Genomic DNA, 16,728 nt, shown 5'->3' on the forward strand with positions numbered 1-16,728 from the left:
AGACCTACAGCAAGTACTCTCAGGGATCAGGGAGAAGCCAGCAAGGGGGAGGGGCCCATGGTGAAGGGAAGCCCTCAGACATGAAACCAAGACCTCAGATTTTGGAGGGAAAACCAAAACAAGATGAGAAAGACTCAAAATATAGCAGAAAATGTTATTTCTGTCAGGGAAAGGGCCATCTAATCTCAGAGTGTGAGAAATTAAAGCAGCTAAAAGGAAATGTGCCTCAGGATTCGAGTGGAACCAAGCCAAAAGCTGTGTTCTGTGTCCAGAAAGAGCAAAGCTCCTTGTCACTGAGGGAGCCTGTTGCCATGGCTACTCAATCTGGAACAGTGACATCTGCTGATCAGGCTGAGGAAAATGGTCCTCTTGTGGAGGTCAGGCGCTGCTTACTTGTGAGAACAGATTCTCAGTTGTTTGAAACAGCAGGGGTGGACATAGGAATACTTGACCATCAGTATCGGGGGTTAAGGGATACTTGTTCCCAGGTGACCCTGTGCCATCCAGATATTATTCCTAGGGAGTATATAATCCCAAATGAGAGCATAAAGGTGGCAGGGATTGAGGGACAGGTGATCTCACTGCCAGTAGCTGAGGTACCTATGAACTTTCAAGGCTGGAGGGGAGTTTGGCGGCTAGCGATTTCATCGACTCTGCCAGCAGCCGTGCTCGTGGGAAATGACCTGGCTGAACATGTGAAACGGGTGCTAGTGATTACACGTTCACAAGCCACCACGGGGACAGTTCAGGGGGGTACTGTTGAGCCCGAGACGGAAGCAGAGGGGAGTTCCGAAGCTGTGGTGGAAACCTTAACCACAGACAGCCGATTTGGCCAAGAGCAAAAGGCAGACGCCACTCTCCAAAAGTGTTTTGAACAGGTGACAGACGCCCAGCTAACACCTGAAACCCCAGTGAGATTTCGAGAGAAAAAGGGAATTTTATATAGAGAGACCCTGAGGAATATCTCAAAAGGGGGAGATGGGATCAGAAGTCAGCTAGTGGTACCTGAAAAGTATCGCCCCATGATCTTACAAAGGGGGCACTCTGACATGTTTGCTGCACACTTAGGGGTGAACAAAACCCAGCAGAGAATCACACAGAATTTTTACTGGCCTGAAATAGGGAAGCAGATCAAAGAATTCTGTAAACAATGTGATGTGTGTCAAAGGCAGGGGAATAACCGCGACAGGACCAAAGCAAAGTTGTGCCCTTTGCCTGTGATTGACACTCCGTTCAAATGCATAGGGGTGGATATTGTGGGACCTTTGCCCAAGGCCACAAAGAGGGGGAACCGGTTCATTCTCACCATTGTGGACCATGCCACGAGGTACCCTGAAGCCATACCCTTGACTAACATTGAAACTAACACAGTGGCAGATGCCTTGGTGGGGTATATGTCCAGGATGGGATTTGCCTCAGAAATAATCACAGATTTGGGCGCATCGTTCACATCGAAGCTCATGAAACGCTTATGGCAAATCTGTGGAATTAAGCACAAGGAAACCACTGCCTATCACCCTGAAAGTAATGGGTTAACTGAGAAGTTCAATGGGACTCTGATGCGCATGATTAGGGCTTACTTGGCAGAGAATCCAAACAATTGGGACCAGAAGCTGCAATCCCTTTTGTTTGCTTATCGATCAGTGCCACAAGCCAGTACCGGGTTCAGTCCGTTTGAATTTTTGTTTGGGAGAAGGGTGAAAGGGCCACTCGATTTAATCAAACAAAATTGGGAGCAGATCACCCAGGATGACCCACAAGACGTTGTGACATACATAGACTCTTTAAGGAATGACCTAAAGAGAAACCTAGAGCTAGCAGCAGAGACCCTGCAAGCTCAAAAGGTCAGAAAGAAAGCTTGGGATGACCAGAAAGCCAGAGAGAGGCACTTTGACCCAGGGGAGGAAGTGCTTTGGCCTAGGCTCTGCAAAGAGAACAAACTGCAGCTGGGTAGCCCAGAAATAAAATACTTGGGTCACATAGTAGGGGGAGGAGTGATAAAACCCCTAGAGGCTAAGATAGAAGCAGTTCGTGATTGGCCTAGACCCAACACCAAGAAAAAAGTCAAATCATTTCTTGGGTTGGTGGGCTACTACAGAAAGTTCATCCCGAGGCTTAGCGAGATTGCGGCTCCGCTGACCGATCTGACGAGGAAGAAGACTGATGACCGCATCCCGTGGACCAGCGACTGTGAGGAGGCGTTCCAGAGGTTGAAGGAGGCCCTCATCAACTATCCAGTGCTGCGTGCTCCAGACTTCGACCGGGAGTTCATCATCTACACCGATGCGTCTAACAGCGGGGTAGGAGCAGTTCTTTGCCAGGAGGATGAAAATGGTGACCAGCATCCAGTGTCCTACCTGAGTAGGAAACTCCAGAAAGGTGAGAGACATTTGGCAACCGTGGAAAAGGAGTGTCTGGCCATAGTCTACGCGATCCAGAAAGCCAAGCCTTACATCTGGGGAAGACATTTTACTCTGTGCACTGACCATTCACCACTGCAATGGTTAAAGACAATGAAAACCCACAATAGTAAACTTATGAGGTGGGCTTTAAACCTGCAAGACTATGACTTTGAAGTGAAGGTGGTCAGAGGGTCAGTGAACTGTGTTGCTGACGCCTTGTCAAGAAGACCCGAAGAATGAAGACGGCGAAAGAAACATGGACTATGTATATATTTTGGTGACCAAAGGTTAAATGTGCTTGTTATTAAACATATTGGTTTGTATGAATAAAGGTAACTTGATGTATTGTAAATGGTAAATGTTTAACTTAGAGTGTAAGTATAAGTAAGTATGATATTGTATGTATAACTGTTTTTGTGTGTTTTAACCAGGTTGTTTTTTGGAGAAAAGCACGTTAGCTTTCCCCCTACAAAACAACTTATAAAGAGGGGAGGTGTTACATACAGCACTGATGTTACCTGTCTGTCATGGGTTTGGAGGGAAAGTTCCATCCTATGGGGAGTGGAAGGCGGGACATCAGGAGGAGGGGCTGTACTGTATATATATGTGTAGCGTGTGTGGAGAAGCTGGAAGGAGAAGCTGGAGAAGAGCTGAGAGAAGAAGCTTGAGTGGGAGTCTGTGTGTCAGACAGGGTACTACTGTGTGTCAGAGTACCAACCTGATAGGTTCAGGTGTCTGTATGGTTAGCCAGAACTGATAGGTTCAGGGTCTGTGCTTCAAGTTAAGTGTTCTGTGTGAACCAAACTGGTGTATGCATGATTGAGACTAAGCCACGTTACTGTATCTTATTCACTTGATCATTTTATTTTCCCTGTGTGTTGTTTAAATAAACCTTATTCCTTTATTTGTTAAAAATCCATCCCTGGTCTGTGTGACTTCTTATAGGGAATGGTTGGTGGCAGCTTAGTGAAGCTGTGGCATACCCCAGTAGGTCTGGGTTTGTCACAATATGGAGCTCAAGTGCAGGAGCCTATGATAGGATAGGAGGAGTTAAAGTGACATTTAGACAGAGAGAAAGGGAGATAGATAGGGAATGGAAGAGTTAGGACATTGAATTGAGAGAGTTAAGACTGAGATTGGAAAGTTGGAGTGTCTTAAAGAATAGGAAAAAGTTAGAAGGAATAGAGAATAGATAGATGGTCAAAGAATATTGTTAAAGTGGTTATTGTGAATAAAAGCACATACAAGCAAACATGTAATCAAATCCAATTTAATGAATGATCCTTAACAATTGTGATTTACATCTGTTATATGCCAACTAAAAGATCAATAAACCTGTTGTATTAGCATCATGTGTGTCTCAGATACATAAATTTGGTATAGTGTGGACTAGATCCACTGGTGGCAGCGTAAAAAGAGGAAACACATCCAGAGGATGGACCAGTGTTTGGGGAGAACAAACAAGGGACACTGGGGGAATGCGACTGTGGTGTCCACCCTTGTGCCCCTTGCTTGACCTTCAAGCCTCAGAGCACCCGAAGGTAAACACTCTCTTCTTTTACACTTGCTGCCACCAGATGATCTCTAAATCACCATTACTTCAGAAAGTTTCAGGTCACACTTCAAAGTCTTTTAAATAGAACTATTGTTTATTGATTACAGTAACTTAAATTGATTCATGAATATCTTCAGCAGCTAATCACCTCAGAATTCCACAAACTCCACACTGTATTATTCTCTCTGATTCTACTCTCTATTGCCTGACTTACTGACTGACTCCGGCTCTGCCTCTCAACAACATTAATATTCATGAACCATTCCATTACATAACAAACATGAACCATTACATAATATAACATGAACCATAGAACAAATAAATAGAGAACACTACAGCAACAAAGTGGTGGCCTGCAGCGGGATGCAATTAAAAGTCCAGTAAGCCAAAGTAAAAAGTGAATTTTCTGAGTCTAAGGGACCTGTTAGTCTGGGACTGTCAAGAAGGAGTGGGAAACCCTCTAGAGGTCTTAGTGAAAAGTTTAGAAGGGACTCCTGATCGCAGACCTGGGGAAAGACTAAGGACAGGAAAAGGCTCTGAGGAAAAGTCAATGGTTTAAGGTTACCTCATGCTTTAAGTAAAAGACCAGTAGGCTAGCTTGCGATCCCAAGCTCTAAGAAGGGAGCATTGAGGGGATAAGTGGAAGCCAGGGTCATAAACATAGCTAAGGTGACTGAAACCAACATAGGCTTGAACAAAGTAAATATTTCTGAACAATTTTGGTGTCTGGAGGCAGAGAGAAACAGTGTCTCAGACTAAGGGACTGGCTGGGTGCCAGAAGAAATATAGTAACAATCCGTGGGTGCCAGCAGAGAGCTACAGAGTAACTTTCTCTCTAACTCAGAAAAAAAGTGTTTTAAACTGAGGCTTGACTATATCAGTAGAATAAACCAACTTATCCAAATAAATTACAAATAAACATGCCTTCTAAAAGAGGTAAGAAAGTGGCAATGGAGGTATCAGATCCTCTAGAGTTACCTCATGAAGAGGGGAGCCCTCTTGAAATAACTGAGCAAGATAAGACTCAGGAGGATGATGCCTCAAGGAAAGAAACTGGGTTAACCTCCCAAGAATTTGAAAGATGGAGGTTGCAACAAGAATTTAAATTAAAGGAGTTAGAAATAAGGGCTGGGGCTGAGGAAAAAGCTCAAGAATTACAGCTCAGAGCTGAGGAAAAAGCTAAGGAACTTCAGCTCAGGGAATTAGAAATGAGAGAAAAAGCTGAGGCAGAAGTGAGACAATTAGAATTAAAAGAACCATGGAACAAAAAAAAAGAGAGACAACTGAAAATGAGAGAAAAAGAAATGGAGTACCAGTTAGAAATGAAAAAAAATTAGAATTGGCATCTCTAAACTGTAATAACAGTAATAATACAACTGAGGGGGGGTCTCAAAAGTGGACCTTAAGAAATTCCCTCAATTTAGAAAGGTTGATTGCCCAGAATCATTCTTGATTACATTTGAGTGGGTGTGCTGGGATTTTAATAGGAGAGGGGATGAAATAATGGTTATACTAAGGTCTCAAATAAGTTGAGACTTAGCTGATATTTATTCCCAAATATCTTTTGATCAAGCCTGAGACTATGAGACATACAGAAAATTGGTTTTCTTGAGGTTTGGGATCAATGCTGAACATCTGAGGCAAAAATTTCAAACATTGACTAAAAAGCCTGAAGAATCATATTCACAATTGGGGGCAAATCTAGTCCGATACTTGGAGAAATGGCTAGAGGAGGCAAATGTTGAGTCTTTAGAAGACATGAAAAATATTATAGGCTTAGAACAATTTTATTTGGTTCTGCCAGGAGAATTGGGGTACTTAGAGGAAAAAAAGCCCTAGAATGTACAGGAGGCAAGTGAAACTGCTGACTATATTACAGATATAAAGAACTCCAAATTCTCTGAGGTGAAATTTGGTGGGAAAGGCTGGGACGACAGAAAGAAAGAGCCCAGGGATTACCTCAAGCACAATCAGGCAACTGGATTGCCTTCATTTAGAGCAGGGGTCAGGGAACATTTTTACCTTTTCCCCCCAAAAAATTATATACACCAATATTACCCCTTGATTCGAAAGGAAGGAAATCATACATTATTTGAATTAAATATATTATTGAATCTACACAGGCTGTGTACCAAACTAGCAGGATGCACCAAATTTGATAAAGATGTGCACTATTTTTGCTGGAAGACATTGCACTCCAGCCATGGTGTGGTATAGGGAGTAGTAAGGTGTCCAAAGTGCCTAGCAAGTTGCATTAAAATTTTGCTAGCTTGCAGAGGATTTAATCATCATCAGTGGCTGACAGAGTGGTGGTAGCAATGACATGCTTGCTAGAGACAGCTAATGCAGAATTGGGGGGGGGGCTTTCCCTGCCACTTTAATGATTCTATGTCTGGTGTGCAAAAAGGAACAAACCAGGCTAAAGGTCATGTCACCCACCCTGGTGCCACCGCCCAATATCAAAGGACCAGTGGGCTTTTTTATCATCATCAATGGCAAACTCAACAGTGGCCAGAGGATTAGAAAAAATCAGTCTACATCCCAATCCCAAAGAAGGGCAGTGCCAAAGAATGCTCCAACTACCATACAATTGCACTCATTTCACACGCTAGCAAGGTTATGCTCAAAATCCTACAAGGTAGTCTTCAGCAGTATGTGGACCAAGAACTCCCAGAAGTACAAGATGAATTTTGAAGAGGCAGAAGAACTAGAGACCAAATTGCTAACATGCGCTGGATTATGGAGAAAGCCAGACAGTTCCAGAAAAACATCTACTTCTGCTTCATTGACTATGCAAAAGAATGGCAGAAAGTGAGGACTTAAAGAACTTCTTAATGAGGGTGAAAGAGGAGAGTGCAAAAAACGGTCTGAAACTCAACATCAAAAAAACTAAGATCACGGCCACTGGTCCCATCACCTCCTGGCAAATAGAAGGGGAATATATGGAGGCAGTGACAGATTTTACTTTCTTGGGCTCCATGATCACTGCAGAGAGTGACAGCAGCCACGAAATTCAAAGATGCCTGCTTCTTGGAAGGAAAGCAATGATAACCCTAGACAGCACCTTAAAAAGCCACCCTTCCCCCCCCCCCCGGCCTTAATTTAAGGCTTCTCTTTTTCTTGCCTGTTCTTTTTCATAGTTTTGAGTCTCTCTCTCTCTCTCTCTCTCTCTCTCTCTCTCTCTCTCCCTCACACACACACACACACACACACACACACACACACACATCCATCCATCTACCCACCCTCCCTCCATTTCCTCCCTCCATCTATTTCCTCCCTCCCTCCATTTTCTACATACATTTAAATAAGCATGATGAAATCCTGGGTCTCTTGCAGCTTTCTTCCCTCCTTCCCTTGCTTGCTCCTTGCTCCTTTCCCCCCTCCTGCTTCTTTGCAGTCATTTCTGGAGGAAGCAGTCATTCAGAAGCCCCGGATTGATTGACTGATTGATTGCTTGGGGCTAATCTACAGCTGTAACCAGTCAAGGAGGCTTATCTCCTATCTCTGAACCAAGGAGGATTTACAAGTGCCCTGCTGCAACCAAGGAAGTAACAGGGAGAGGTGGCTTACAATTTGAGGTTTTGCTGCAGAGGGTGGGGGTGGGAGGGAGGGAAGTGGGTAGCACTCTGCTCATTACCCCCAGGATTTTCACTTTTACCCCATTTGGGGTATTTTACCCCTGTTCCCCGACCTATGATTTAGAGGCAAGCCCTCAGAGCAGAGCCAATAGAGATATAAGGGAAGGGGGACAAGTCCCCACATTTTGAACAAAGAGTCCCTAGAACCTGTTATGGGTGCAGAGGAAACGGACATTTTATTGCCCAGTGCCAGACCTCAAGGAATAGAGAGGTTGGTCAGCAAAAAGGCAGGGGAATTCAGCCCAAGAAAGTATACTGTGTACAACAAAAGAGAGCAACCACTGAGGCAGTGGAAATGGGCGCCATAACCACAGTAACTGCTAGAGCAGAGAGCCAGGAACAACAACAACCACAAAAGTTCTCCAATGTTATTTTATTGAAAGTAACCAGGAGCTTCTTCGCTGTTCTGGTGAAGTTATTTACATGAATGATACTAAATATCTGGCTCTAAGAGACTCATGCTCTCAGATGACATTGTACCATCCTGATATATTCCCTCAAGAAAATTTTTTTAAAATGAAAGCATCACCATAAAAGGGATTGGGACAGAGCTAACTATTCACAAAGGCTTTCATGGCTGGGATCTAATGGTTGTTGTGGGTTTTTCAGGCTCTTTGGCCGTGTTCTGAAGGTTGTTAGGCAGTGTTGGAAAAGGATCTTGATGTCTTCTGGAAAGATCTGCTGGATGAGTGTCAGAGTGTCTTTTATCGGTACCTTAGTGAACAGGGATACTACGTCAAAGCTGATCAGTCTGTCCCCAGGGTTGAGTTTTAGGGTGCTGATCTTGCTTATGAAATGCCCTGAGTCTTTGATGTAAGATGAGGTTTGTCCAATGTGTGTCTGTAGGAGGGTCGCTAGGTATTTGGCTAATTCATATGTTGGGGAGCCGATGGCACTTACAATAACCCTGAGTGGGATTGAGTCCTTGTGGATTTTGGGGAGTCTGTATAGTCTTGGTGGGAGAGCTTCTGTCTTGCAGATTCGTTGAAGGACATTGGGGTGCAGGGAGGAACTCCTGATCAGCATGTTTGTTTTGTGATTTTGTTGGTTGGGTCCCGTTTTAGTTTTCTGTAGGTGGTGGGGTCTAGAAGTTCCCTGATTTTGTCCTTGTATTCTTCTGTTTCCATGATTACTGTGGCATTGCCTTTGTTTGATGGCAGGATGATGATGTCTGGATCTGAGTTCAGGGACTTGATGGCATTTCTTTCCTTTCTTATTATGTTGCTTTTGGGGGTTTTTGCTTTTCGTAGGATCCTAGTCACTTCACCGCTTATTTCTTCTGCTTTTTCTTCTGGAATATGATATAATGCTGATTCCACGTTGGCAATGATGTCTTCCACAGGAATTTTACTGGGTGTGATTGCAAAATTCCCTCCTTTGGCTAAGACTGAGGTTTCTTCTGGGGAGAGTTGGCGTTCTGATAGGTTGATGATGATGCGCAAGGTATCTAGTGTAGGTTTCAGTTGGCTTGTTTGGCATTTGTTGAATTTCTGTTTTTGTCTGGCTGTGTGGTTCATCATTTCTTTTTCCATCTTTTTGTAAGAGAGGGTATCAGTCTTGTCCCAATCTTGACTTCTCAATTTTTGGCTGATAGTGATGTGTAGGCATAGTAGTTCTTTGTCTGTGGAGTCCAATTTTTTGCGGGTTGTGTGGATTCTTTCCCGTAGGAGGGCATGTTCCAGGCAGTCATAGATGCGGCTGGCCTGTGGGGAAACGATGGTCCTTTTTGTCCTGGCGAAGGCTGGTATGGTTTTTGTGTCTCTGCAGCCTAGTAGAAATGTTAAGGAACATAGTAGGTGTGCTCTTTTGCTTTGGAGTGTTTCCAGTCTCTAGGTCTGTCTGACTGTTTCCTCCCCATAGAGGCATTCAATGTATTCGCGAAGGCTTTCACAGCCGGGATCTAATGGTTGTTGTGGGTTTTTCAGGCTCTTTGGCCATGTTCTGAAGGTTGTTCTTCCTAATGTTTCACCAGTCTCTGGTGGTCGGCATCTTCAGAGGACAGCACTCTGTGCTCTGGTGGTTTGTTTGGGAGCTGCTTTTGTCCTTTCAGGAGATGGGTGACTATGGTGGATCAGTGTGTTTTTGTTGTGGGTGTATTGTTGTGATAAGAAGGGGAGAGATTATCCATTACTGTGATTGATGAGTGTTGTTAGCTGGTCTTTTTTGTGCAGTGATCACTGGTCCTTCTGGCTGGGTGGGGTTTGTTGACCTTTTGCACGCTATATTGCATCTCCATCCCTAGTTCAGCTGGGGAGAGGAATCAGAGACATAAGCAGAGTATCCATCTGAAATATTGAAGAAATCCTGAGGAAAAAAAGGCAGACAAATGTGGAATGTGGAAATAGTATTAACCTGCTGTACAAGGCTGTTTTATGAATTGTTCGAATAATGTGTGTAAAGCACATTGGCTTTTTAATATGTGTAGTAATAAGAGTCAGCACAGGTGTATATAATTTATAAAAATAAAGCCACGTGGCCCCTTGCACTATGGATTCTTGACTCTCATTGGATGAGCAGGAAACGTACTGCCACATTCAAGCCTGGCCTGGGGTTGTTGTTTGACATCATCATCATCATACTATTTATTGAAATTATTCTATAAAAGAAATGGTTTAGCAGTGAGCATATTGATGCACAGAAGGCAAAGGAAAGTGCCGCAACTCCTTGGAAATCCCACCGAACAAATAGAAGTGATGTTTATTGATATCAGGGGAAACTAGGACAGCAGTGAAGAGGAGGATTTAAAGTTGTTCCTTCTGTGACCATACTTTCCTAAGGACTTCTTATAAATCAGTTGCTGGTTCCATCTGGTGCCTTGATGATTTTTACTGACAGTCCGGAGAGTCTGAGGAAAATGGAATGCCATTAAACAGTTTTTCTTGTTTCAAGGTTACAGGGACATGCTGTGACTGGTCTGGAGGACCTCATAAACAGTTCAAGGCCCTCTTATCTACCATCAACCAGCATACCAGAAATTGTGCTCTGATTATTGCCAACAGGCTGTATGGGTTGCACACTTACAGATTCAATCAGGTAAGAAACAGGGTTACTCACATCTTGAGTAAAGTCAAAGTTGAGTCACTGGTGTGACTTAAATGCTGCCTGAAAGCAAGTCCAGCAACACAAGTCCCCATCCCTGTCATTAGCTGTTTGGAGAGAAGCAGTGTGTCAAATGATACATCACTCCTTCCCACAAGCTCAACAGACAGTTTATACCTTGATCCACCCCACAACCAAAATGACCAGACTGGACAGTCCCTTAGTCACACAAGCCTATTGATTTAAATGGACCTTTGCCAACCTAAAGATGTCTACTCAGAAACTCATCAGAGTTCTGTGGTCTTCCTCTCACATGGGGAAGCAGAAGCATCAGAACTCCTCTTCAAAAACAGATGAGAAGAAAACAAAGCAAATGATTCCAAAGGAGATTTCTCCTCATTTACCTCAAGAGAAAATGAGAGATAAATGCAACCATTTTATTAAAATAATTATTCATGTTCTAAAATAGAACAGGTAAATGTTGTATTCCTGACAACTAGCCCCATTAATTTTAATTGATCAAGTGCAGTAATCAGCAATGTATGGTATTCTGCACTTTAGCTCACACCCTTTATTATTACTAATCATGGTGGTTGAAGCTGAAATTACCTGGGGGGGTTAAAGGTTCCCATTCCTGTATTAAACAATTAAATAGTGGTAAACCAAACTGGAGGAAGACATAAGTAGGCTCAAGCTTGCTGCTTATGCAGATAATCATTCCATTACCTGGTTTGCTTGTTTGTCCAATTCTATACAGCATTATTTGAATTGCACAAAGGAGCTGTACCATGCTGGATTAGAAATAGCTGACTTTATGCATGCAAATGAGGAAGCTAAAAGGATGCTAAATTCCTGGGTTGAAAGCCAAACAAGTGGTAAGGGATGATATCTCACTTCTCTCTTATTTTCTCTGAGGTCAGCTAGGAATAGCTGGTTATTTTTCCCACGTGAGTTAAACAGCATAATATCAGTCAACATTCTGATATGTGCAACATTCACTTTGCATCTATAAATGAAAAGAAGCCGAAAGGAGTTGTGTATTTTGTGTGTTCCTCTCTACTGCTGTTTTAATCTGCCAAATAAAGCTGATTGAGTTACTGAAATTGCTTATCTCTCCAAAGATAATATTTTGCACTGAATTCATTTTAAAAAGGTAAAATCAAGAACCTTTTTGACAACATTGATCCATCAGCTGCCCTGATCTTGGTGAATGCCATCTATTTCAAAGGAAAGTGGAAACTGCAGTTTGATCCAAAGCAAACTCACAAAGCACCTTTTTGGACTTCGAAGGCATGATATGACTAAAAGCTTGTGATAATAATCATTGTTTCTCATCCAGTTGATTCTGACTAAAGCCAGCCCTTTTCCAGGGTTTAACGGCATATGCAGTACTCAGATGTAGTGGGGTCTCGACTTATGAACGGCTCGACATACGAACGTTTTGACTTACGAACTGCTCTCATAGGAATATATGGACTCGACTTACGAACTTAGATTCGAGTTACGATTTCTTTTTTCCCTTTTTTTAAAAGCTAAGTCATCTTAGGTTAAAAGGAAAAAAAAGAAAAAAATATCCCCCTCTAGTGGCAGAAGGTGGAATAGCAGTTTCCCATTAGTTTCTATGGACGAAAAGAGCAGATACAGATTAAATGGTTTTCAATGCATTCCTATGGGAAATGCAGATTCGACTTAAGAACTTTTCAACCTGAGAACTGCCTTCCAATACGGATTAAGTTAGTAAGTCGAGACCCCACTGTAGTTCACAAGTCTCTTTTCCTGGTGGGGCAGGGCTGGGTGTGTGTGTGTGTGCTCAATTACATGGCGTTACAGAGATCAAGATTTGGTTTTGCCTCTTGCCTGACACCAGGTGGCACCAGATCTGGAGGTGGGGATTTAAACAATGTAGAACACTGGCTTATCATAACCAACTCTCCATGGTGCATGCTGTTATTTCTATTGCTACCAGTATAGTGTTCTATTTCAGTGCTGCTTCCTTTCTTACAAAACCAGAGCAAACAGGTGCCCATGATGTTTCTGGAGGGTGAATTTAATCTGGCAAAAAATAAAAATAAAAATAAAAATCCAGCTATGCAGGTGCTTGAGCTTGCCTATGATCATGATGACCTAAGTATGTTCATCCTTCTGCCAGATAACAGAGAATATCCAAACCAGGTAATTTGGTATGATTTCTGCCGGTGAAAGGATGATGGGCTGAGATGGGGAAGATGGGAGAGCCATGAAGACAGCATTCCAATATGCTGAAAAGAGGCAGTTGTAAGATCATCGTGGACCCCATTGTAGCTGATGATTTCTGACCAGTCTCTCAGTCCTTCTCAGGTGAATATGTGGTGACCTCCCAACTCCTGGGATTCCTGGATGACGCAGATGGTATAGATCCACATTGATTTGGCTTTAGAGCTGGAAGGGTTCAGTTAGAGCTGAATGGTGTTTTCTTAACATTTTAATCCAGACATTTTAAATCATTTTTTGTTGAAATTGCATTTTAACTCTACAATAGATTTAATTAAATTTCAATATTTATAATGTTTTGTATTTTAGTGAAACTGGCTTTAACTATTTAAATAAGCTATTAAAACTTTGCAGTGGTAGTATATGTTTCGCTATCCTGATAACTGAGAACAAGAGGTAACCAACTCTCTTCTCTCTCTGCCTTCGGGAATATGTCCCTTAGGGAAAGCAAGAGAGGACTAGTGTAGATTCAGACAGAACTTCATGGAGCTCCTTCTTAAGGTGGCAGCTGAGTCCTGAGCTTCCTTCTTCCCCTGCCATGAGATCAGTGACGTCTACTAAGACCACACCTCAGTCATTCTTCTCCAAAAGTAAAGGATCCAAAGAAGGACCTAATCCAAAGCCTCTGTAGACCATAAGAGGCCAGACAGGTGAAGCAGATGCAGCCCACAGACTGAAGGTTTCCTATCCATGTTTTAATGTTAACTGATTGAAACTAGCCATACTTAATGATGGGCACAATTTATTAGACATGACAAACTGTGGTCAAGTTACAACAGGAAGCATAAGCATCTGAACTCCTCCTGAAAACCACATGAGAAGAGAACAAAGGAAATTAATCCAAATTTCTTCTCATTCACCTCAAGAGAAAATGAGACATAAATGCAACCATTGTATTAAAATAATTATTCGTGTTCTAAAATAGGAAACCATCAGGACTCTGAAGCAAAGATGTTCCATGCCGAAATCAGTGGAGCATTTGTTCAATATTCTCTTGTTACTTCTGCAGAAGGGCTGAAATCCTGTTTGCACAACTTCTGTAGATAAAGCCGATGACATCATCAGAATTCCAATGGATCTTGGGGTGAGATTAGAAATATTTTATTCCTGAAAAAAAAAATCTAAGGCTGATAACATCATCAGCCTTATGTGATGTTGCTACACATTTTAACCAACATATTTCAAAATGTATTACATTCACAAATATATGGAATAGGTTTTCAAGGGTGTTTTTACATTGTGTTTGTTTTGCAAGTTTCATTTATGAAGCCATAAATATCTTTCCTGCATTCACACTATATATATATATGCTGCAATATATACGTATATTGCAATCCTGTTCATTTGTCATTCATGTGGTTTTTTCTTGACAGCTTGGCAGGGGGCTCACCTGGGCAAAATTACAGGAATTGACCAGTTCTGCAAAGATGAAACAGCAAAAGGTGGACGTTTTTATACCAAAATTCAAGCTGGAAGAAAAATATTCTCTCAAACCAGTCTTAAAAGCTGTGGGAATGACTGATGTCTTTACACAGGGAAAAGCTGACTTATCTGGCATGCCAGAAGGTCATGCTCAGAACCTGGTTGTGTCCAGGGTCATTCATGAATCTTATGTTGAAGTCAATGAAGAAGGTTCAGAGGCAGCAGGTGCCACTGGTCTGGAGGTGATTCCATTAAAAATGAACCCTATCTTTAGAGCTTCCTTTTGTTTCTAATAAATAAAAAAAGACCCAGAGCATCCTCTTTCTCGGCATGTATTCCTCACCAGAAGCAGCAGGGACTCAAATCATAGCAAGCATATTCACATAGTTTTTGGAACCCAGAATGCTATAGGACTGGAATCAGCCAAGCTTTTTCCAAATTCTCTTTTCTGCTTGGCTAATGGTTTTCCCTCTTTAAAAAGGACTAAATCCTAAGACTTTCCTTTTTTTGACTTATTCAGACAAAAATCACCTGTTCATATCTTACTCTTTCCTTCAACAAAAAGGAAAATATTTTGCACAGTACATCATTTACTGGATAGCCTCTGATGTTCTTCTTCCCATAGAAGAAAAAAGAAGATACTGTAGGCATGGGTTGTTGACCAAAAGAAATATTTTAAAATATTTTAACTACTGGGAAAGAAGAACTTCAGAGGGTGGTAAAGAAAGTGTTACAATCAACTTATGAAAACATGCGTTTCCTCTTGCACCTAATGTGTTTTGAGTATGACATTTCATCTGAGGTAAGAGTTACTCTGTGTCAACTGAATAGCGCCTTCTTGTGCCCAACTTAAGAAAACTGTGCAGTTCTTCTGAGCACCTTCTGATCATCATCATTATCCTTCCTTAGCTAGAATACAACTCTTGCAGAGTTTTTTCCACTTGGCCTCCACTGTGGCCACTGAAGATGTTATGTGGGGTTCTAATTCATTCAGTGTAACCTGTGAAAGTTCTTAAAGACTGCATTGTAATCTATAGAACGGTATTCTGTTTATTTTAAATAAAAGGAGACTTTCAGTAAAAGTTAGTATTTGTATTGATTAACACTCAAGGCTTTGAGCCGCTAGATCACCCAATCAGTTGAAAGCCTTCTTCTGAATGTGAATTTGTGGGGTGGGAGTTGCCTTCTACCATCCCAGTGTGGTTGCTATGCCTTTTAGCTGAACAAGAGCAAACATTTCAGGGGGTAGAATTGTTGATGGATTGGAAAGTTTTCATCTGATTTATTTCTGCTTCTTATACAAAGGTGGAAAGCCTTCTGGGTTGGCCTACCATTGGAAAGAGTGATGTGTACCAAACAGTCCATTATTTACTTGGTCATGATTTAATTTCTACTGCCAAGATTGGGGAGAAATGCAGGTGGGCCTTTCTGCCCACAAGCAACTGTAGTACGAGGAAACATCTTCACCAGGTTGAGAATTAGGTACCATGAATCAGGAGAGAAATTCTGCTGCTCAAAAAAGCTATTTCAGCGGTATGATAAGAATTTTAATACTGAGCCTTTTATTCTTTGCATACCCTTGCCAAGTTATTTTCTGATATAAGACTTTCTGTTCTTTTTAAAAGGCCACTGTAAATTTAGCCTATAGGTATGGCAGCAAAATGGTGGTGAAAATGTGCCTAATACAAATCAGGCCTCCCAAACAAGGTTTATCTTACCTTTCACCCTTATTTTCCTGTTTACCATTTGGGGATTAACAAATTTCAAGGTAGAAATTATGTTCAGTAGTTCTTGATAATGTAATGTGGCCTGAAACTCTGACTACCTAGGATACTGCCTCAAGCCTCCACTGGTGCCAAGAACATGTGTGAAGTCTTGTGAGGGCCATTCTCTTTATGAAACTTCCCAGCCACCACGAGACTCATTTCCCAGGATCCTACATCACAACATCAGGGATGCAGCCTATGCTGGATAGGTTACACTCCCTCTAAAAACACAGGCACACAACTTGGGGATACTCCTGGATTCATCTCTGAGTCTGGATGCCCAGGTTTCAGGGGTGGCCAAGAGTGCACTGGCTGTTATTATAAATTGTGATTATTGTGTGGGGCTGCCTCTGGAAAGTGTCAAGAAACTTCAGCAGGTCCAAACACAGCAGCCAGATGGCTAACTGAGGCTAGTCACAGGGATAGGATAACCCCCCATTACAGTAGCCTCCACGGGTTGCTCATCCATTTCTGGGTACAATGCAAAGTGTAGGTTTTAGCCTATAAAGTGCTTAATGGCTAGGGTCCATTTGTGAGCCTGTCCGGCTGTTATGATAATCAGGAGAGGCCTTTCTCTCAGTCCCACCATCTTCACAGATGTATTTGGTGGAACACTGGAGAGGGCCTTCTCTGTTGCTGCTCCCAGACTCTGG

The 16,728-nt window shown here is 42.2% G+C and overlaps 1 protein-coding gene across 1 annotated transcript; it reads left to right on the forward strand.

Moving 5' to 3' along the window:
* Positions 1-9,029: 9,029 nt before the first annotated feature.
* On the forward strand, positions 9,030-14,873 carry LOC110090621 (serpin B11-like). Its single transcript, XM_072999555.2, is given in 7 exon segments — positions 9,030-9,041; positions 10,488-10,631; positions 11,395-11,512; positions 11,791-11,925; positions 12,640-12,809; positions 14,261-14,598; positions 14,600-14,873. Coding segments are annotated over 7 exon segments (1,014 nt in total). The 3' UTR covers positions 14,697-14,873.
* Positions 14,874-16,728: the final 1,855 nt, after the last annotated feature.

The sequence above is a fragment of the Pogona vitticeps genome, chromosome 4 (genome assembly GCF_051106095.1).
Source record: "Pogona vitticeps strain Pit_001003342236 chromosome 4, PviZW2.1, whole genome shotgun sequence".
Taxonomy (NCBI): Eukaryota; Metazoa; Chordata; class Lepidosauria; order Squamata; family Agamidae; genus Pogona; species Pogona vitticeps.